The sequence below is a fragment of the Dendrobates tinctorius genome, unplaced genomic scaffold (assembly GCF_039654945.1).
Source record: "Dendrobates tinctorius isolate UK_male_01 unplaced genomic scaffold, ASM3965494v1 ptg000031l, whole genome shotgun sequence".
Taxonomy (NCBI): Eukaryota; Metazoa; Chordata; class Amphibia; order Anura; family Dendrobatidae; genus Dendrobates; species Dendrobates tinctorius.
The window spans coordinates 19,884,790-19,907,380 of NW_027361699.1; the positions used below are offsets into that span (position 1 = coordinate 19,884,790).

The window sequence follows — 22,591 nt, forward strand, 5'->3', positions numbered from 1 at the left end:
CTATCAGTAAGGGGTGTTCTGGGACAGCGTGATGCTCCACTCCCTTTCCTCATGTTGATTGTCCGTATAATTGTACAATTACCTGATGCTGCTATAAATAAAAAAAAAAAAAAATATATATATATATATATATATATATATATAGTCAGTGCAGTTATAGAATTAGCCACTAGAGGGGGGCATAGTAGAGTAGGGATAGAAGTTTAGTGTAATGAATAGTTAATTTAGGAGGGGCCTACTGTAGGTAATCCAGGAGTATTTCCTGATTGTATTCAGTAGGGCCAGGGAGCACAGACAGTCCTGTAGGGCTTAGAGCCCGGGACAACACAGTGACCCCGCAACGTTCACAAGATAGGAGCCCAGTTGTCCAGGGCTTGAATGATGGAAGATTCAGCAACAATGAAATGCAGGGCAGCTTACTATATGGGCAGATGCCCTTATGTCTGGGGCGAAACAGAGGAACGCCTGAAGGTAGTGAAGCTGGACAGTCGAAGGAACGCTGTGGTACCAGATTAAACGGTACGACCCGGGAGCCATCTAGAACAGTGCTTCTCAACTCCAGTCCTCAAGACCCACTAACAGGTCATGTTTTCAGAATTTCCTTAGTATTGCACAGGTGATGGCATTAATGCTTGAGCAGGTGTTGAAATGATCCCCTGTGCAATACTAAGGATATCCTGAAAACTTGACTTGTTGGTGGGTCTTGAGGACTGGAGTTGAGAAACACTGGTCTAGAAGAAATAGGGAGAAGCACAGGAATAGACAAGGATGTATACTGTGATGGTCCCTGTGAAGTTGCAGTAACTGAACTGGACGTACTGCGAAATAATACAAGTTTTCTGTGACAAGTTGAAACTGGACTGTCTCTCTTTGTGTGAAACCAGTAGGAGTGAACCCACAGCAGACCAGATGGGACCCTGATGGTACAGAAGGCGTGACAAAAGGTACGCTGCAAAGGGGACATTGTATGTATCTGGCGGGAGACCAGGGCGCGTTTGAGCAATCTATGTCAGCAACAACTACGGCCCTGGCTCCCCTTACACGAGTGCTGTGCGTTTTTTTTCTCGCATCCATTGACTTGCATTGGTGAGTCTCATCCAAGATACGCTGCAAATCGCAGCATGCTTAATTTTTTTTCTCAGTCAGATTGGAGCTGAGAAAAAAATCTCAGAAGAGATGTAACTCATTGAATAACATTGGTCAGAGTGCAATCTGATTTTTTCTTGGATTGCACTCGTCCGTTTTTCTTCCAAATGGGTACGTACCCTTAGAGTGTTCATTAAGTTGCACTTACCAAAGCACATGTGCCTTTAGTTAGCTTCCCAATTCACATAATATTCTTATTACACCACAAGAGTATCACAACATTATATATTTAGCTGTAACATTTCTACTTCAATTTCCGGGTAATAAGTGGATTACCGTACCTACATATACTTCAATAAAGCAGCAAGGTGCAAGTCACAGGCACACTGACAAATCAGTCCTATTAGCGAATATTAAAATGAGAACAACAGAACTCTAAAAAATGGAAAAGTAAAAAAAAAAAACATTCTGTCCCCTTAATGACTGGACATTTTTTTTTCTAATTTTTGCAAGTACCCTTGCTTAATTCTGCACGTTTTGGTAGTTACATATAAATTACTGTGGAAGTCATATAAGTCTTTCTTCACAAATCTAGAAAAAAGGAATTTTGGCATTTCAGTGTTTATTTTTTATGATATTCATTTTCACATTAAGTAACCTATTGAAATTAAGCCATTTTTTTTTTTAGCATGGTTCGATTCGCTTCGTGTATCTTCTGTCCACATTTTAATGTAATTTATAAGATTATTAATAAAAATACACTATTGTACATTTTGTTTGTGTTTAGTCCATTTTTTATTCTTTTATATATTTGTTACATAATTTCACTCTGAAGAGGTGATAAAAGCCCTCTGAAGGAAAAAAAAAGCATTTTTTACCAATATGCAGTAACGGGCCACTGTTACTGGAAAAACAACCCCTTGCTCACAGAACCGGTCCGGGTTTGCTAAGCCCAGCAGCTATGCCATGCCAACGGAGTAAAAAGAAGAATCACTGAAGTTGATGTTTCTATTCACTGCATAGTGTGCTCATGCATCTCGAAAGAGAAAACAGAAGTGGTTATAATATGCATCTGTCTTCTCGGCTGCCTCTCCAAAGTAGGTCACATCGTTGGCCGTCAGGAATACTGGAGCATTAATGCAGCAACATCAAAAGATGCCACAGCAGACTTTAAAAGCACACCAGCCAATTAAAAAATATGGAGGTCAAGAAATGGGTTACTCACCTACACTGTGAAGTTTTGACCTTTGTATGATAAAAACCCAGAATGGGCAAAAGTGGGGAAAAAGTGTTTTTTTTATGGTGTTTCAGCTTTCAAATGTTTTGGGGATCTTAAGAAACAATATCAGAGAACTGGATAAATTACCATATATTGTTTTGGTTCTTAAGTACTAATCAACAGAAGCAACACAAGAGACACAAGCTACTTTATGCCAGCAATTAAAAATAATCTCATGTAATTAAAAAAAAAACAAAAAAAAAAAAAAAACACTGATATAAAATGGAAAAATTAGAGGACATAGCACAGTCAGCTGAAAACATAAGCAACATGTCTGAATCATAAAATATTTAATAAGGTATATTTTAGGGAATATACTGTGTATAAAATTTGAGATCACAATAGGAAGCCATTTCAGACCCTCTCCAAGCTATACTCATCAATGCTCTGCAGATTGTATTACCACTGATACAAGGTTCTACTACAGCATACAGCTTGTAAACTAATACAAAAGTGACAATGTATAGAAAAGAAAAATCACGAGTGTTGCCATTAACTCTAAGACAAATAATAAAAAAAAAAAAGTTAAAACAGATCACGTTACACTAATGTAGCAACAATGCATATATATTGTTCTCATTAGTAGTTAGTAGTCAAACTGCATAATGTAAAAATTATGAAGCAGAAAGAAGCTCACGGTAATGTACAAATAAGCAGCTCTGCCGAAGAAAAAAGGAAGGTAAAAAAAAACAGACGTTGGGAAGAAAGGAAAAGATTACAAAGAATCTGCTGCTCTTTAGTCTAACATCTGGTTGTAACTAAGTGCTGTCAGCGTACACTGAAAGGTGTCGACAAGCCTTTGCCCTGCAACGCACTGTGGACTCCTCTCGGCACGGAGCTAAGATTACTAATGGACCAGGCACAACTTCTGAAGGCAGTGTGTTGCTGAACATCAGATAACCAATCGTTTCATCTCTTCGTCTCCATGTTTTCGTCTCTGTCTTGAGGTAGTTAGATGAAAACAAGAAAATAGCAGGTGGAGTAGCAAGGATGCTGCACAAGTTCTTTCAAATCAGTGGCCTTAGCAGGCAAACTACCTTGGATATTGAAACCACCGAGAGCTGAAGACATGGTGACATGGAGAAAGGTGGCGCTTGAGATCCATGGTGCCTGTTGGTCCACGTCCTTTTTTGTGATTTGAGAAGAATGTCTATTTTTGTTTATAAAAGTCAAAAAGAGAGATGCTCTGGGCGCAAAACAAATCATCGCCCTTTGCTGTAACCAGGAAAAAACTGGTCAAGGAGCGTCTGCAGGACCTTATTTGGAACCATACTGTAAGTCTTTCCAAGGTCATAGCGGCATGCTGGACAAGTGTAAACCTCAGCTCGGAATGAGCGCTGCAGGCAGCTCTAGAAAGCAACAGATCAACCATTAGTTAGACAAATAACAGAAAACCATGGCACAATTCATAGTACTACAAAACGTATTGAAAATGAGGGTATGGAATGGAAAATGAAACCTCAATTCCATTATTGTTTATTTTGGTATTGTTACTATGTAGATCATTATATAGTAAAAGTGACGTCAGAACTGTTACATTAACACTTTTTTTTTTTTTTTTTTTTTACACTTTACTACTTTTAGAAAATAAAATATGATTTGTGTCGGTTATCATTAGACTCAATTGTATTTTTTTGAACTGTTTTTTTTTTATAGACAAGCTATTTTTTTTCGGTAGACAAGGTATATTTTTCATTGTTACCATTTTCATTGGTATACATACAACTTTTTAATGACTTGTTCAACTTTTTGGAGGAAAAGATAGCATTTTGGAACTATCATTTTGAATTTCTCAACTCCAGTCGTCAAGTACCCCCAACAGGTCATGTTTTCGGTATTTCAAAGTCCTCATGAATAGCCACAGGCTCTCTGTCTATAGGATATTCTCAAATCGCTATCTGTTGGGGGAACCGGAAGACTGGAGTTGAGAAACACTGGGCTAGATTAAGGTTTTGTTTTTTTTATTAATAAAAATGGCAGACGGGTGATTTTAACACACACATTTTTTTTATTATTATTATAGGTGCGCCGGTTCCTTTTAGCGTACTTGAACTGATCTGGTGACAGAAGCGCCAACAATAAACTTCAATTTTGAAGCAAATAAACACATTTATAATAAAGACATAGCTACAAAAGTCATTACATGGTCGATACAACACTGGTAACATTTTGTGGGAGTAAATGCCACTGTCAGTCCCTTTAACCCCTTGAGGACCGAGCCACTTTGTAGGTTAATGACCAGGCCTTAATTTTGATATCGGACCACTGTCACTTTATGTGGTTATAACTCTGGAATGCCTCAATGGATCCCGCCGATTCTGACATTGTTTTTTCGTGACATATTGTACTTCATGTTAATGGTAAAATTTCTTCAATATGACTTGCGTTTATTAATAAAACGGAAATATGGCAAAAAAATTTAAAATTTTGCAATTTTCAAACTTAATTTTTTTTGCCCTTAAATCAGACAGATATGTCACAAAAAATAGTTAATAAATATTTCCCACATGTCTACTTTACATCAGCACAATTTTGAAACCAACATTTTTTTTTGTTAGGAAGTTATAAGGGTTAAAACCAGCGATTTCTCATTTTTCCAACAAAATTTACAAAACCATTTCTTTTTAGGGACCACCTCACATTTGAAGTTACTTTGAGGGGTCAATATGGCAGAAAATACCACATTCAAGAAGTTTATTAACCCTTTAAGTACGTCACAAGAATTGAAGCAATGTGGAAGGAAAAAATTAACATTTAACTTTTTTTCCCCAAAATTTTTCTTTGGACACAATTTTTTTATTTTGTCAATGGTTTCAGGAGAAAATGAACCACAATATTTGTTGTGCAATTTTTCTTGAGTACACCGATACCCCATGTGTGGAGCAAGAACAATCTTTAGGCGCATGGCAGTGCTCAGAAGGCAAAGAGCCTCATTTGAGATTTTGAATGTCAAATTTGCTGGAATCGAGAGCGGACGCCATGTCACGTTAGGAGAGCCCCTGATGTACCTAAACAGTAGAAACACCCCACAAGTGCCCCCATTTTCGAAACTAGACCCCCAAGGAACTTATCTAAATGTGTGGTCAGAACTTTGAACCCCCAAGGGCTTCTCAGAAAGTTATAACGTAGAGCCGTAAAATTAAAAAAATATTTTTTCCACAAAAATGATCTTTTCATCTCCAATTTTTTTTCCCAAGGGTAAAAGGACCCCAAAAGTGGTTGTGCAATTTCTCCTGAGTACGCTGATACCACATATGTGGGGGTAAACCACTCTGTGTGTGCATGGCAGAGCTCAGAAGAGAAGAAGCGCCGTTTGACTTTTTCAACGCAAATTGGCTGGAATTGAGATCGGACACCATGTCGCGTTTGGAGAGCCCCTGATGTGCCTAAACAGTTACACCATTTTGGAAACTAGACCCCCCAAGGAGCTTATATAGATGTGGGGTGAGCACTTTGAACCCCCAAGTGCTTCACAGAAGTTTATAACGTAGAGCCGTGAAAATAAAAAATTTTTTTTCCACAAAAATGATCTTTTTGCCCCCAAATTTTTATTTTCACAAGGGTAACAGGAGAAATAGGACCCCAAACGTTGTTGTGCAATTTGTCCTGAGTACGCTGATACCCCATATGTGGGAGTAAACCACTGTGATCGCCTTACTGCTCATCCTTGGGAGGCAGAATGCACAAATCCACAAAAGGTGAAGAATTGGTTCCTCGTGCGGTATTAGTGATTAGGCGACCTTATTCCTCGGGTCGGTGCGATTACAGCGATACCAGATTTATATCCTTTTTTCATGTTTAGCTTCTGTCACACACTAAAAGACGCCTTTTTTTGTAAGAAATTTTTGCATCGCCATATTTTGAGCGCTATAATTTTTCCATATTTCGGCCGACAGTCATGTGCGGGCTTGTTTTTTGCGGGATGAGCTGTTGTTTTTATTGCTACCATTTTTGGGCACATGACGTTTTTTGATCGCTTTTTATTCCGATTTTTGTGGAGGCAGAATGAACAAAAACCAGCAATTCAGGAATTGTTTTGTTTTTTTCTCCGTTCCGCGTGTGGTAAAATTAGTATGGCAGCTTTATTCTTCAGGTCACTATGACTACAGCGATACCTCATTCATATAGTTTTTTTTATGTTTTGGTGTTTTGTTTTTTTGCACAATAAAAACTATTATAGAAAAAAAAAAATTATTTTTGCATCACTTTTTTCTGTGAGCTATAACTTTTTTATTTTTCCACTGATTACGCTGTATGGCGGCTTGTTTTTTGCGGGACAAGATTACATTTTCAGAGGTCCCATGTTTATTTATATCCGTCTTTTTGATCGCGTGTTATTGCACTTTTTCCAAGAAAATAGTATAATTTGCAACTTTTTTTGGTGTTTTTTTTTTTTTTTTACGGCATTCACTGAAGGGGTTAACTAGGGTGACACTTTTATAGATGGCATTTTATTTTTAGTGTCAAGGATAAACCCGAGGCAGCGAGCTTGTGGGACTGGAGAGAGTGGGCAGCCGTATACTTTAATGGATAGGTCCGTTGGGGGGGGGGGGGGGTCGCATGAGATGGGGGAAAAATGATTAATTCTGTTTTGTCCATATTAAGTTTTAGATATCTAGCAGAGAAGGATGAAATAGCAAACAGACATTGAGGGATTCTGTTTAGAAGGGAGGTGATATCTGGTCCAGAGATGTAGATCTGTGTGTCATCAGCATAGATCAGCATAGAGGTGATACTGAATGCCATGAGATTCTATGAGCTGTCCGAGGCCGAAGGTGTAAATGGAGAAGAGCAGGGGCCCTAGAACTGAACCTTGCGGGACTTCGATGGATAGGGGGCGCAGTGAGGTGGTGTGCGAGTGGGAGACGCTGAATGTCTGGTCTGTTAGGTATGACGCAATCCAGGATAGGGCCAAGTCTGTGATACCAAGAGATGAGAGGGTCTGTAGTAATAGGGAATGGTCCACTGTGTCAAAGGCAGAGGACAGGTCCAGGAGGAGGAGGACAGAGTAGTGTCGCTTGGCTTTGGCGGCTAGTAGGTCATTCGTGACCTTAGTTAGGGCAGTTTCAGTGAAGTGGTGTGGCCGGAAGCCAGATTGTAATCGGTCAAGGAGGGAGCAAGAAGAGAGTTTGGAGGACAGTTCAAGATGGACGTGTTGTTTCAGTAGTTTTGAGGCATATGGGAGAAGTGATATAGGGAGATAGCTAGATACAGAGGATGGGTCAAGAGAGGGCTTTTTGAGGAATGTTTAAAGCTTGAGCGGAAAACACCAGTTGTTAGTGATAGGTTGAAGAGGTGGGTTAGGGTTGGGATGAAGACTGTGGTGACTTGTGGGATGGGATCGGGTCAAGAGCACAGGTAGTGAGATGTGATCTTGAGAGTAGAGTGGAGATTTGATCTTCTGTAATGGTGGAGAAATTGGTTTTGGAGGAGGAGGGCAGGGCAGTTAGGAGGAAGGGCACTGGGGGTTTTTGACCAAGACTGTCTCTGACGTTATCAATCTTCTCCTTGAAAAATGAGGCAAAGTCTTCAGCTGAGATGAGTGGGGACGGAGGAGGTGCTGGTATTTGCTATGGCAGTTGCTATTTCCATGGCATATAAGGGGTAAATTACTATCATTGCTAGCTACTATCTCCTACAACCCTTTGGCCTCCAACAAGAGAGACATAATAGTACATCTTTTTCTTTGAATGAGTCAACCACAAAGTACTACCAACATGTTCTAGTTACACATAAAAAAAGAAATCTAAAGATCACTCACTTTGCACACATTGTGGAGGCATGCCGTTGTGACAGGTTGAAACACCAGCTCTTGACAGCAGACACACATAAATGTTTGTTCAACTCTCTTCAGAAAATTCTAGAAAATTAATTTGATTTTATTTTTTACTATGTCATAAGAGCAAACTTCTATAGCAAACAATAACACAACTATTTTACATTCTTTCATGCAAGTATTGTCACCGAATACCCCTCAACTAGCAGGGAACTTTGTTCAATAGCCAATTTCAGAAAGTCATACTCACTATTAATCCGGGGGTCACATTAGCATATAGCACCCGATGTGAGATGCCAATGACACTGACACTCTGCTGCAAGCGTTGGCAGAGTGGTCAGTGCTCCGATCTGCTTGCATGAATAGAGAGAGTAATTTCTCCCTCTCCTCCACTGCGGACATCTGTGGTAATCAGATTGCACGTGGATGACATCTGAGTGCAGTCTGATGGTTCGCGCACGCACCCATAGACTTGTATGGACAAGTGCGATCCGATTCTCGGATGCACTCACAACATGCTGCGATTGTTTTCTCATGCTGCATCGATTGGCATGACAAAATAATTGCAAGATCTTAGCAGGACCATAGAATAACTGGTTCGAGACCAATGCAATGTTTTGTCGCATAGCACTCGGCCATGTTATACGCTCTTTTGAGTGAGCCCTTACAGAGGAAAGCATGCGGAAAAAGAACACTTACATGATTATGTCATTTGAGGGAAAACAGTGAATCTTGTACAGTATTATTGCTTTAAAGATTTTTATTTGGGGGCAAAGCTCCAGTATCAATGTACTATCAATTAATACCATACTGATCTACTATATAATCGTCTGTCTGTCTGTAACGGAAATCCCACGTCGCTGATTGATTGCGGCCGGCCGCGACCAATCAGCGACAGGCGCAGTCAGGCCGCGAATTGGCACGGAATTCGAACGACGCACGCCACCGCTACCGTCGGGAGATCTGCGGCGCCAGCCGCTGATCTCCCGACGGTTGCCGCGGGTCATCTCCTGCCGCACGGATTTGCCGCAATCAGCGATATTGGCACGGAATTTAAAGGGGATCTGTCACCCCATTTTTAGCCTATCAGCTGCAACCACCGCCATCAGGGGCTTATCTACAGCATTCTGTAATGCTGTAGATAAGCCCCCGATGAAACCTCTAAGATAAGAAAAAAAAGTTAGATCCGGTCCAGTCTGATGGGTGTCGCCATCACGGCCGACGCCTCCCATCTTCATACGATGACGTCCTCCTCCTTGCTTCTCCCTCGGCTCCTGCGCACGCGTACGTTATCGGCCCTGTTGAGGGCAGAGCAAAGTACTGCAGTGCGAAGGCGCCGGACCTCTCTGACCTTTCCCGGCACCTCAACAGGGCAGATAAAGTACGCATGCGCAGGAGCCAAGGGAAAAGCAAGGAGGACATCATCGTATGAAGATGGGAGGCGCCGGGCCGGACCGGACCGCGACACCCACCGCCGCGACACCCACCGCATTACAGAATGCTGCAGATAAGCCCCTGATGGCGGTGGCCCCAGCTTATAGGGTAAAAATGGGGTGACAGATACCCTTTAAATAAACTACATACATATTCTAGAGCACCCGATGAGTTAGAATCGGTCCACCATCTAGTAGATTATAAATGTAGTTAGGGTAAGGCCAAACGTGGTGGACACGATGCCGCTAACAATTGCTAAAGGCCAGGTGCTCTATGGTTTTCAAGTTGCTGATTAAACAATTATTTGATTCTTTTTACAGGGGCAACATCTGTACAACCATAAGATTCGCCTGAAACAAAGACATTTTCCAAGTTTTACACTTACTGGACCTTCCTTGATAGAGGAAAGAACTTCGTCCCAAAGCTTCTGGTTAAAGGAATCCTCTTTAATGAGCCAATGCTGTTGTTCAGTGAGCTGAAATGCTTCACCTCCTTCTTCTGAACGCCTAACCAATTTAGGTGGTACAACCTCTTCTACATCATCTACAATAAGAAAAACAGCTGTGTCGAGTACAGTTTTAAGTCACTGCTGAAACAAACTGTGCTTACTATAGAAATTGAGACAGGATGTAAGCTTTAGTATTTAGATTGGGGTTTGGATACTCTACGGTAGACTGTGGGCATGATTCATCAAGCATATAACGTTATTCACGTTGGTCTACATGAGTGGAGGTGCTGGAGTCCGATACTCCTAATTCATGAAGAGGAGCATCTGACGAGAGGCGTTTCTGGAGTACGGAACGACACAGCTCGTCACGAATTAAATGAGTTGTGTTGTCCCTCTCGTATCGGAGAAGCAGGAAGAATCTGGCATGAAAAAGCCAAAAGTCACAAAATTTAGATGTAAATTCCAAGTTTTATGCTAGAGTATTGGCATAAAAGCTTTGATGAATTGGGCCCTGTATGTTCTCTGTTGCGAATTGTTGAAGATCATCGAGGGATTTCTTTAACATTTCGTAGTAAGTATATATGCATAACAACTATATCATCCTCTGTATGCTTGATAAAGATCGGAAGTTGGGTGAAATAGATCCCCCATTTTCTCCATAATTATTTTGGACTGTTGCTTCTAGATTTTATTTTATTTTACCATCCTCAGGAGGTCTTTTCTGGTTTCCATTGCTTTGAGTGCTGCTGTGTCTGGAGCTGCTACGGGTAGAAAGGCTGTGTTGATCTGCATTTTCTTCTGTGTTCTGGTCTCCAGCACCACTTTGTGGAGTCTGATTGATGGGGCTACCTGGACTACTTGGCTCAGATTTCACAGGCTGCTTCTTAACCTTATCTTTTTTCTCTTTGTTAGCCATTGCCTCCAAATATCCTTCTGGAAACTACATGAAATGCAAAAGGATTAAGAACTTAGTGTCCATACATTGTAACCAGAAATTACTAACATGTTTAGCATAGATGAGCTGTAACTACACAAGGTAATTCCTTCATGCTCTTAGAGGGCCTACACACTGCACTTCTTACCTGCAAGGTTAGTCCAAGCTTCTTCGAACGTTCTGTGCCCTCTGGTGTCCACGGAGCAGGTTCCATATCATCCCTTCGTAAGAGATAGCGCCAAACCAGGAACCCACACTTGCCTATTTCAGGCCAATATTTTACCACCTAAATTAAGAAAAAAACAACCTATTCTGCACTATTCAATTTGTTTCCTTTAGTTTCAATATTACAATAAACAGAATATCTAACAAGAAGCCTAAATAAGGAAGTTATTCCTCCGGTGTGGAAGACCTTGTAAATGCCATCATATCTGTTGCCATCTTCAGGGGCGTATTTGCTGATCCTACGACCTTTGGAGCTCCGCACAACCCGGACAGGTTTTCCTGCTCTCCAATTTTTAGACTCTGCTCCATCTTTATCATTCAAGGCTGCATCACAGTTTAGGGCCAGGGCCCTACAAGATTATACAAGGTGAAAGCACATCAGTTATTGTAATTTTTACTTCAAATGCCTAATACAAAAATAAAGTGAGCCATGACACCCTGAGAAATACCATTTACCTCCACATATATGGTAACTCTGCAAGTACAGATTAAACCCTTGTTTAACGTACTGGAGGAGTGATGGCAAGGAAAAAATGAAGTTATGAAGTACCAGCAGCCGCTCACTTCGGTCATTAGGGTGTGCAGCGAGCGATTAGGCATTGTCCAATATAGTTAGCGTGGCTTTAACCACTCCCCAGCACTTTGTCAGACTGCTCTGCACACACACACTGCAAAGCTTACTGTCAATGTGCTGGGAAACAATTGCAGTCACGCTATCTGACTGAAAGTGTAGTTTACATTCTATAGAAACTCTTCAAGTCACCTGGCTAACCAAGGTTTAAACACAATTTACCTGCAGATTAACCCTATATTTGCTGGTAAACATTGTTACTTGGGGTGACAGTTTACCTTTAAAGGGAATCTGTCACTAGGATCAACCCTCCTAAGCCGTCTATATGTGCATGAAGGTCATAGAAGGTTGAGCAAAATGATATCTGCGATCCAATAATGTCTTATTCCAGTGAAATCCACATTTTTCTTAATATGGAAAGGAGCTGTTAAGATCTATGGGCCGGACAAGGACCTGCATAAGAATCTGCCTCCAGAGCGTATTTTAAATATGTCTCACACTAGTAACAGCCCCTTTTCATTTAAAATAATCTCTGGAGGCAGATTCTCATGCAGATCAGTGTCCAGGCCATAGATCTTAACAGCTCATTTACATATAAGAAAAATGGGGATTTCTCTGGAAGACGACATAAGATCACAGATATCAAGGCATCATTTTATTAAACTTTTTACACTTACAATACCATATAGACAACTTAGGAGAGTTGATCCTAGGGACATAAAATGTTACTAAAATGTGCCTTGAAATGGGTACTTGTTGAATACCATAAAACTATAGTTACGGTATGGTAAGTTTTAAGCATATCACTCATAAATTACCTATATACCAGATACAAGGTTCAACTAATTTCTGTAATCAAGAACAAGTTTTCACTGGAAATAATGTGAATAGCAGAGTTTTAAGTACAGTATCCCATGTACATTTCACCAGAGTGCTACCCACCAGGATATAAATGTGTTTACACAGTACAATATTTGTAATATATGTAATATAACCTTAGGTTATAGTTAATGTTTTTACATTAAAGCTACTATTTAAATTAGGATTTGTGAATGCAGTCTGTGATGGTTTTATGTAGGTCCCTTGATAGACAATAATATCACACAACGTGACTGTCTTGTCAAATGGAAAATATATACTTTTGCAAGCACAAAGTTATGGCCATTGTCGTCTACACGAATTCTTTGAAATGAAATTGTGTGTTAATGGTTAACACAAACTTATTGGCATAAAAACAGACATGTATATTGATACTCATTTTCTACAAACCTCAAATTCTGGTGAAAGACACTATAGATCACAGAATAGTGGCTGAGCTAAGAAAAAAAATAGTATTTTTTTCTAATTTCTCTTCTCTGTTGTGGAGATTTTGGCTTGTAAAGATTAGGATATAATTTATTATAAGCCCAACTGGGCACTCCGAGAGATTCCTCTCTAGAGGAGTGTACTGTGTCCCTTGCATGGCATCAATCAATTATAAGCCATCTTGCAAGGTATAATAAAAAATAAGCCCTGCTCTCAGCCCTAATCTTTGAGCTACTGTTTAGTACAGATTAGAGAGGAGTGTGATTATAAACAGATCTCCTCTCACAACAGTCAGTGTAAGGGGAGAGAGAATACAGCATAGCTAGGCGTCATTGCAAACATATCTACACCTGCAGCTCTCCTCTCACAGCTCTGTCCATTCCACCCCATTGATAATGTCATGAGAAAAGTTCTGAAAGTGTTTGCAATCATACTCGCCTCTGCTATATATTCTCCCTCACCACACTGACTGCCATGATGGGAAGTGTTTGTAATGACACACAGCTCTGATCTATACTACACTGTGGCTGCAGAGAACAGAGAAGAGAGTGTACACTTCATCAGAAATGCTACTCAAGTCAGAATAACACTTATGGCTTTATCATATATGGAGTAAGGAGTAAGTTATGATGAATCCTGTGGGCATACACTGTCACACCCTCTCCTTCAACAATGCAACGCCACTTTGGTATAGGTGGCTGGGACAAGAGTCAAAATGGCAAAAGCTGCAAAATTTTGAGACTTTTCAAAGTGTTCATGACACAACCACTTTTATGAATCGGCCCCTATGTTTCACTCAACTGTGCAGCCAATATACAATGATGTTGCAATTTTAGCAAGCTAAAACTGGTGAAAGGTCCTCTTTGATGGGGAGAAAGCTGTGCCATAAAGTATAACATAAAAAGTGGAAAGTCTGTTTGCTGGTTTACCTAGTACCATGTAAGATAACACAATGCAGTGAGACAGGGATTCCATGTACAATACAATTCATTTACTTGCATTCAGATGCAATACTTTAGGCAAAACTGATTACACTTATATGTGCTGCCATATAGTCTAATTCCTGCTGAAGGAGTATTTATTGGTATATGTGTGCTCTAGTATTGCAATATTTCTCTGTTGCCCACACAGGAAGAGAAATCTAATATTGCCCCGCAACCAAAATTGATGGTGCACCCCTGCCATAAACAGACACCCAGTGCTATCATCCACTGTGAACTTACCTCAATTTTACAGCATTTTTCTTATTTTAATTCCTCTCAATTGTGTAAAGTGAAACTATTGCACAGCAAACAAAAAGTACACAGAAAAAAAATGAACACCTCTCATTACAGCATACAAGAAAAGAAAGATAAACCTAAAGTAATATAATGTAAAGTAAATTAGACCAACCCAGTTGAATAAGGGTACATGCACACTCAGTACTTGCAGCAGAAAAAATTGCTACAAACAATGGAGTGTTGGCAGAAAAAAAAACTGCATTTTTTAATTTTTTTTCTTCAATTAATTTCAATGGGTGCAAAGTGGTGCAAAAACACTCAAATAACCGATGTCATGCAGATTTCAAACTGCTTAAAAAAAAACAAAAAAAGGAGATTGAATGAGATTTTTGAAATGTCAAGCACACTTTGCTGGTACAATAAAACGCTGTTTTATCATGGCAAAAAAAGCAACGTGTGAACATAGCCTGACTGCCGTTGAACAATGAACCACTCTCTTTATAAAGGCCGCTGGCTCCACAACTATGGGCGTTAAAGGAACTAGCAATGTTATACAAGACAATGTCATTACTATGTTCCAAAGGTCCGCATACATATTAGCTGAAGGAATTCAGCAGGGATAGGCAGCTCTCTGACATGTAAAGCACCTCCTGACTCTATTCTGACAGATGAAGTTATGGCCGACAGTGGCTGTTAGATTTTCTATTGCTGATCATTTTATTTTCAGGGGAAATAAGCAGTCGGAAGAGGTGTTTGGCAGCGGCTTTCTCCTCTCTCCTTGCTCAATCCAAGCTCACACGTTTACGGAAAGGGACGGCAGCCTGCCAATCGAACATTCGTCTGACAGTTATCTTATGTATATGGCCAGTTTAAGTAGTCAACATTCACTCGTGTGGCTATGAATGGAGATTTACAGGGGAGGAACAGAAATAGTCCTAAGGGCCCGTTACACTAAGCGATATCGCTAGCAATATCGCTATAACGTCACTGGTTTTGTGACGCAGCAGCGATATTGCTAGCGATATCGCTATGTCTGATACTTATCTCCGACCGCTCCCTTGCTGATTATCGCTGATCGCGCGAGAACGTCCTGGGCCGTTTCTCGTCGGCCGCTTCCTGCTGTGGCGACGAGCGACGCGTGGACGCGGGCGGGAGGACGTCAGGATCGCCTCGACTGACAGGTAAGTAGCGACCCCCGACCGCTGCTATGTCGCTGGTGAGATCTGCCTGTTTGGCAGCTCACTAGCGACCACTTAGCGATGTACCAGCGATCCTGACAGGGTCGTATCGTTGTCGGGATCGCTGGTGCATCGCTAAGTGTAACGGTACCCCTACACTTTTCATCATTATCATTTAGAAAACAATGTAGCCATAAAGTGAACTGCAAACAAACCCTAAACTAAAACTAGGAAAAAACATACAATTAAAATCAACGTTTAAGAAGGTGTATTAGATATAGTGATCCAGATAGTATTGGAGAAATGCAGACCAGACAACACAACCATAAGCTCCTGAATGTTTCTAACCTGTTCATATGAGTCAGCGTTTGATCAAAAGAGTGCTCTCCAATTCTTTTGTTACCAGAAAGATCACGGCCACCACTTCCCGTGTAAGTAAACTCATCCCCCCGGTCCTAAAAAAAAAAAAAAAAATAATAATTCAATATTCTGCTGATAAAGTCGTGATAATGAATAATCCAGTAATGAAAAAAAACAACACACCACTTCATCTTCAAATCCACCAGCTAATACCAGAGAGTATGCACCATCGTTGCTGCGCCCATGAATTCCACCAACGTGAGGACGATGAACTCCTGCTTCACTGACCTGTAAATAGAACATTTTAAAAGCGTTATAGTTTGACAGTGAGGCTTGAAAGTTTGGAAACCCTACAGAATTTTCCATATTTCTGCTTAAATTTGTTCCAAAAGCTTTCACACAAGTCCTAAAAGCAGATAAAGAGCAAATATTTTTTGCTTTTGTCGTCATTTTCAGAGACCTGTAACGGTTTCATTTTTCGGGATATGAGGCTGTGTGATGGCTTATTTTATGAGCCCTCATATAATCCCATAACCTGAAAAATGAAAATGATTTCCAGAAATGGTGACAAAAGCAATTTTTTTTTTTTTAAACAAATTTCCAAATTTTTTCCTCACTTTAAAAAAAAAAAAAAAGCTATACGTTTGGCATCTGGATACTCGTACCGACCTGGAGAATCATAATGGTTGGTAGGTTTTAACATAAAGTGAACATGGTTAAAAAAAAAGAAAAATAATTGTGCACTTTTTTTTTGCAATTTCAACAAACTTGGAATTTTTTTTTTACCAATTTTCCGGAACACTACGTGGTAGAGTGAATGATGTAGTTCAAAAGTACAACAGATCCCACAAAAAACAAGCCCTCATACAGCTATATAGATGGGAGAAAAAAAAGGGTATGGCTTCAGGGCAGGAACAAAGGAGATTTCTGAAGATGAGTTATTTTTGCTCATCAAACTGGAAAAGGCTATAAAATTATATTTAAAGAGTTTGGACACCGTGCCACAGTGAGACCAATAGCTTAGAAATGGAGAAAACCACAGATTTTACGTATGTCATGGCTTGTCTTGAACTTGACAGAACACGGGCATAACGCCATAGCTAGTCTCAGCTTTTCCAATTTGGTAGAACAGAGAGAAAGTCCAAAAGCCAATTTTTTGTGCAATTCTGCGTTTTGCAAAAAATTCAGACTTTTCAAAGCGATTTACGAAAAAATTCTTACGTAATAGCTTTGAGGAATTGGGTGAAAGCTCTGACCATAACCCTATAAAAATGTTGAGGAAGGACTTGAATTTAATCGTTCATATGAGAAAACCTTCCAACGTAACAGAGTTGAGGCTATTTTGTAAGGAGGCATGGGCTAAAATTCCTCAAAGTTGATGTGCAGGATTAATTACCATAAATGTTTGGTACATTCTGCAAGAGAAGAGCACACTGGTGAGCTTGGGAACTCAAAAAGGTCTGGACGTCCACGGAAGACAACAGTGGTGGGTGATAGCAGAATCCTTTTCACTGTGAAGAAAAACGCCTTCACAACATTCACCCAATTGAAGAGAAGCCTTAAAAATAGAACAGCCAGACTTTGCCAAAAAAAACACCTAAAGAATGAGTAGGAGCAGTGCCCACATGTTCGCCGGTGAAAGCTGAGCCTTAGCTGTCAGTGCTAGGAGCAGTGCTTACACCGCCCTGAGCAATTTAACCCTCTAAACGCCACGATCGATAGCAATCGCAGCATTTAGGCTGGGTTCACATTTGTGGTTTAGTCCGCGGCGTTTAATGTGCATATATCCGCATGCGTCCTTTGTACCTATTTTTAACATTGGGTACGCAGGGACATGCGTTTGTATGTGTTCGGGTGCGCTTCCGTACGGTGGCGTCTTTTCGCGGTATCTGGCGGGGTGCGCCAAACACATCTTGTTGCATTTTTTTGCGGCGTCAAATATCCGCTGTCATCCGCATGCGGATGACGTGCGTAAAAGACCCACATTACTGCCTATGGAAACGCAAGCGTACGCAACAACATGCGTTTGCGTATGCAAGAATTTACATAAGACACGCCCATTGGGCATGGCTTGTGTATATTTAAAAATTTGCTGGGAAAATGGCACTTGCCTATCGTCCGCAACCGCATGCATGCATTTTTGCATGCGTTTGCGGTTGTGAACGATACGCTGCGGACTTAACCACAAAGGTGAACCTGGCCAAAGAAGGTAGGGAGAGAAGGGGGTTCCCAGACTGATGCCCCGTGATGTCACTGCCCGATGATTGCCATGGCAACGCGAGGTCGTTATGATGACATCTGGGTCACCCAGCTACAGAAAGCCTGTTAGACCATGCTCAGTGCTGCACTGACAGGTATAATGCATTGCCTTGCTGGTGCACGGCAATGCATTATACCAGCGATCAGACTTATAAAAGGTTCAAATCCCATGGTTAGTTATAACAAATTATAATGATTATACTTCACATAAAAAACATTTCACATCATATATTCAACACTACAGATTTGCAACACAAATTAACTAAACGATTACCCAAGTATTGATAGTATTTTATTTTCAACTCATTCAAGAGCCTTTTGATAAACAACATTTTTGGTTTTTCCTTTCGGTGCAAAGATGAACAGATTTTTGGCATTCCAACTCTTGAACAGATCACGTAAAGTTGACAATGAGAAAAGCATGGAGATTGCAAATCGATCCCTACTACTTTCAAGGACTGTCCCTGAGCCTTGTTAATGGACATAGCAAATGGCCAGTTGAACTGTAAACTGGAGGCATTTAAAATCAAAAGGCAGGCAAATAAGATGGAATGAGTGGAAGTCTTGGAATGAAAATTTGGCACATCCTGTTACTGAGCTGTGTATCTAACCCTATCCTATGTGATACTGTCTCCTGAGCCGTGTATCTAATTCTATCCTGTGTGATACTGTCTGCTGAGCCGTGTAGGTAATCCTATCCTGTGTGATACTGTGTGCTGAGCTATGTATATAATCCTATCCTGTGGGATACTGTGTGCTGAACCGTGTATCTAATCCTATCCTGTGTGATACAGTCCACTGAGTGGTGCATCTAATCATATCCTGTGTGATACAGTCTGCTGAGCTGTGTATCTAATCCTATCCTGTGTGATACTGTCTGCTGAGCCATGTATCTAATCCTATCCTGTGTGATACTGACTGCTGAGCCATGTATTTAATCCTATCCTGTGTGATACTGACTGCTGACCTGTGTATCTAATCCTATCCTGTGTAATACTGACTGCTGACATGTGTATCTAATCCTATCCTGTGTGATACTGTCTGCTGAGCCGTGTATCTAATCCTATCCTGTGTGTTACTGTCTGCTGAGCCGTGTATCTAATCCTATCCTGTGTGATAATGGGTTGTGTATCTAATCCTATCCTGTGTGATACTGGGCTCCCCCTGCAGTCTGTGTCAGAGGGTGGTCTGTGTCAGCACGGTAATAAATTGTTATTTCCAGCTTTACAGATGGACAATAACACCATAGAAAATATAAGAATAGGCCTCAGTTATCAAAACTGTCTACAAGGAAAACTGTTGCTCATAGCAACCAATCACAGCTCAGCTTCTTTTAAACAGCTCTAGTGAAATGAAAGATGCTTAGTGATTGGTTGCTATGTGGAGTGGGCGTGGCTGATGTACACACACATACATATTTACATATACAGTATATGTTCTGCGCTCCCAAATCCAAATGCCCCCCCCCTTATGAGCCCCACAGTGTGCCTAAACTGTAGTTAGTATCCGTGTATGGCATTTCTTTAGCAATGAGAACCTGCTTAATTTACAGGTGCATGTCTCCAGAAGCAACATTTCTGTACCTAGCTGTACCTCATCTTCGTATGTTAAGCATCTGGATGAGAAAAGAGGTATGAAGAGAGGACTTTCTAAATGAGATGTGCAGCATTCCTCTCACACAGTTTTAAACTCTGAAAAGCCTTACGAAGAGCTAAAATTGAGACAGGTTGCGAAAGTAGAACAGAAAGTTGTATTCTCTCCCCAATTTCAGTGTTTAAAGAGATTTTATATAATGACTAAATTGTGCTGTAATATACCTTCCAATATTACTGCTGGTGCAGGAAAGTTATTAATGGATCTGCCAGAAATCACAGAGTTCCAGCTTATAGCAAGAATTTTTATCTGTTCAGCTGTAGCTCTCCAACATACAAATGAATTTCATTTTCAAAATGTTTTCCATCTTTCCTTTAATTACATCCATGGGCGCCTCCAGGCAGGATTTCAGATTCCTCTTTTCAGACATTTGTATTAGAGTTCTGACAGATCAGTATGACATCCAGGATCAAATTCTTTTTAATTGTACAGTTTGCATTATAGGTTAAATTAATTTCTTTCTTGCATATTGCTCAAACTAAATGATGGTATATAATAAAGATGAGCTAATTTCTTTGTTTGACTGACTAGTTTCTTGAGAGGATTGCTTTCTTTAATATTTTCTTAATGGGTGACTATGCTTGTCAGCAGGATTGCGCACAGTAACCTACAGAAAGTGTCAGGTCAGCGCCGTTATACTGATTAACATGATACATTGGTTGATGAAATCCATCTTGTGGTTGTTGTTTAGTCTTTCATCTGCGATTATGTTGCAGACCAGGTGCCACAACTGGCACCTGCCAGCAAAAGGTTTTTTTTGGCAGTATGTACAGATATACTCAATCAAAGCACCACATGAAGACCCCCCACAGGCCGCCCAAGGTCACGAGCATATCATTAACTCAAAACTGAAAATAAAGATTACACAACCACCACAAGACGGATTTTGATAACCAAGGATCATTGTAATCAGTATAACGGCGCCGACCTGACACTGTCTGTAGGTTACTATATACAATCCTGCTGACCGGTTCACTTTAAAGGAACTTTTCAGAATAAGATGTCCTGTATGTACAGTATGCATGAGTAACACCAGCATTTCTGGGTATCATGCGAGTTATTCTGCATTCTCACCGGTTTTCCCTTTTGCACGTAACTTACAATTGACTGGGTGCTGGTGGGAAGAAACAATCTGCAGTGATTTCTCCCAAAGACTGCACAGCGAGGGGAAGCCATGTTCTTTATTCACTTTTTAGCTCATACAGACAAGCTGCAGCAACATGAAGGACATTATACAGCAGAGCTGAGTTTCTTTATCTGAATCAATCTCTGATGTGAGATAAAACACTTGTTATAGAGCTCTGGATGATGTTTTTCTGTCTCCCTCCCCGTCATCTTCCTTTCTCCTCTCTCCTCCTACCCATTTTGATAAAGTACATTGGGATATGTTACTTGACATCTGACTTTCTCTTCTGTACAAGAGGATTATTAGCTACTATTTCGCTGTGGATAAGTTTAGAAGGCAGGGAAGAAGTGACAGAGTGGGGAAGGATACTGATTTCTCAGATAAGATGCATTGCAAACTTTCTTTTATTTGCGTGTATTATTGATTTATACAAAGTTTGTTGAAAGTAGTATTCTATTTTAAAGGGAGTCTGTCAGCTAAAACTGCCTTGTTGGGGATATACTGTAGCTCTTATAAAATTGCACATCTTTACTGTAATAATTGCTCAGTCTGTTCTACAAAACCTGAACCTTAATCATATATTCTAATTCAGACGCTTAGTGGTGCTGTTCCACCTACAGATCTCCCATGCCCCACCTCCCTCACTGGTGATTGACAGTGCTGGGTTACGTGTGCTCTCTCTCCAGATAGAGCTCACTCACCGCAAGCCTGTGCTGTTGATCGCCAATGAGGGGGGCAAGGCATATAAAATCAGTGGGCAGAACAGTGCATTGAGCGCCTCTTGGCTACACCAAGGGTGCATTAAGCATTATTACAAAATGACTTGAAAACTTCAGGTTCTGCTGAACACAGGCAGCAATTGGAACACACAAGGTGCAAATCCTCTACAAGGTGATGTTCTTAGTTTATGCTGTCTAGGCCAGGGGTGGGATTCAAATTTTTAACAACAGGTTCTGTGTTTGTGTAGGAAAACCACACCCATTTTTAGCCACACCCATTTACACACACCTTTTCCTCAAACATATACAAGTAGGGGCGCAGTCACACAGTTGAAAAAAAATAAATTGGAATGAGATCAGAACAGAGCACATTCTGTCCAGCGGCTCTCCTGACCCGAGTGTGAGGCTATGTGCACACGGTGCGGATTCTGCTGTGGAATTTTCCGCGCAGATTTTGCTAAGGCTGTGTGCACACGATGCAGATATGCAGCGTTTCCGCAGCGGATTTTACCGCGCAGAAACGTTGCATCCGCATTGTGATGTACAGTACCTTTAAAATGAATGGAAAATAAAAAACGCTGTGCAGACGCTGTGGATTTTTCCGCGCGGTTTTCCTGCGGTACAAAATCCGCAGCATGTTACTTCTTTTGTGCGGTTTTCTATCTCCCCTGTCTCCAAATCCGCAGGGGGAAAACCGCACAAAAACCGCATGAAAAATGGAAGAAATCCGCAGGAAAAATGCAGGTCATGACCTGCGGTTTTCTTCCATTCTGCACGGAAAAATCCGCAGGGCTCAAAACTCCGTCTGCACTCAGACTAAATCTGCAGGTAAAATGACCTGCGTTTTACCTGCAGATTTAGTGCAGATTTAGCACAGTTTTTGTGCGGATTTGCCCTGCAGTTTCCACCTGCAGATTTCTATAATGGCGCAGGTGGAAAACTGCAGCAAAACCGCACAAAAAAAGCGACATGCTGCTTCTTTTATTCTGCACCAAATCTGCGCAGAAAAATCTGCAGC

At 40.7% G+C, this 22,591-nt stretch overlaps 1 protein-coding gene across 1 annotated transcript in view; it reads right to left on the reverse strand.

The window, feature by feature from the left end:
• Positions 1-2,638: 2,638 nt before the first annotated feature.
• Positions 2,639-22,591, reverse strand: part of UHRF2 (ubiquitin like with PHD and ring finger domains 2) — a 131,953-nt gene continuing 112,000 nt past the window's right edge. Inside the window, exons 9-16 of the mRNA XM_073572236.1 lie at positions 16,000-16,104; positions 15,805-15,911; positions 11,370-11,532; positions 11,106-11,243; positions 10,726-10,963; positions 9,961-10,118; positions 8,127-8,225; positions 2,639-3,714 (exon numbers count right to left, since the gene is read on the reverse strand). Of these exons, the coding sequence (XP_073428337.1) occupies positions 3,568-3,714; positions 8,127-8,225; positions 9,961-10,118; positions 10,726-10,963; positions 11,106-11,243; positions 11,370-11,532; positions 15,805-15,911; positions 16,000-16,104 (1,155 nt within the window). The 3' untranslated portion in view covers positions 2,639-3,567. The remainder of the gene's footprint in view (positions 3,715-8,126; positions 8,226-9,960; positions 10,119-10,725; positions 10,964-11,105; positions 11,244-11,369; positions 11,533-15,804; positions 15,912-15,999; positions 16,105-22,591) is intronic.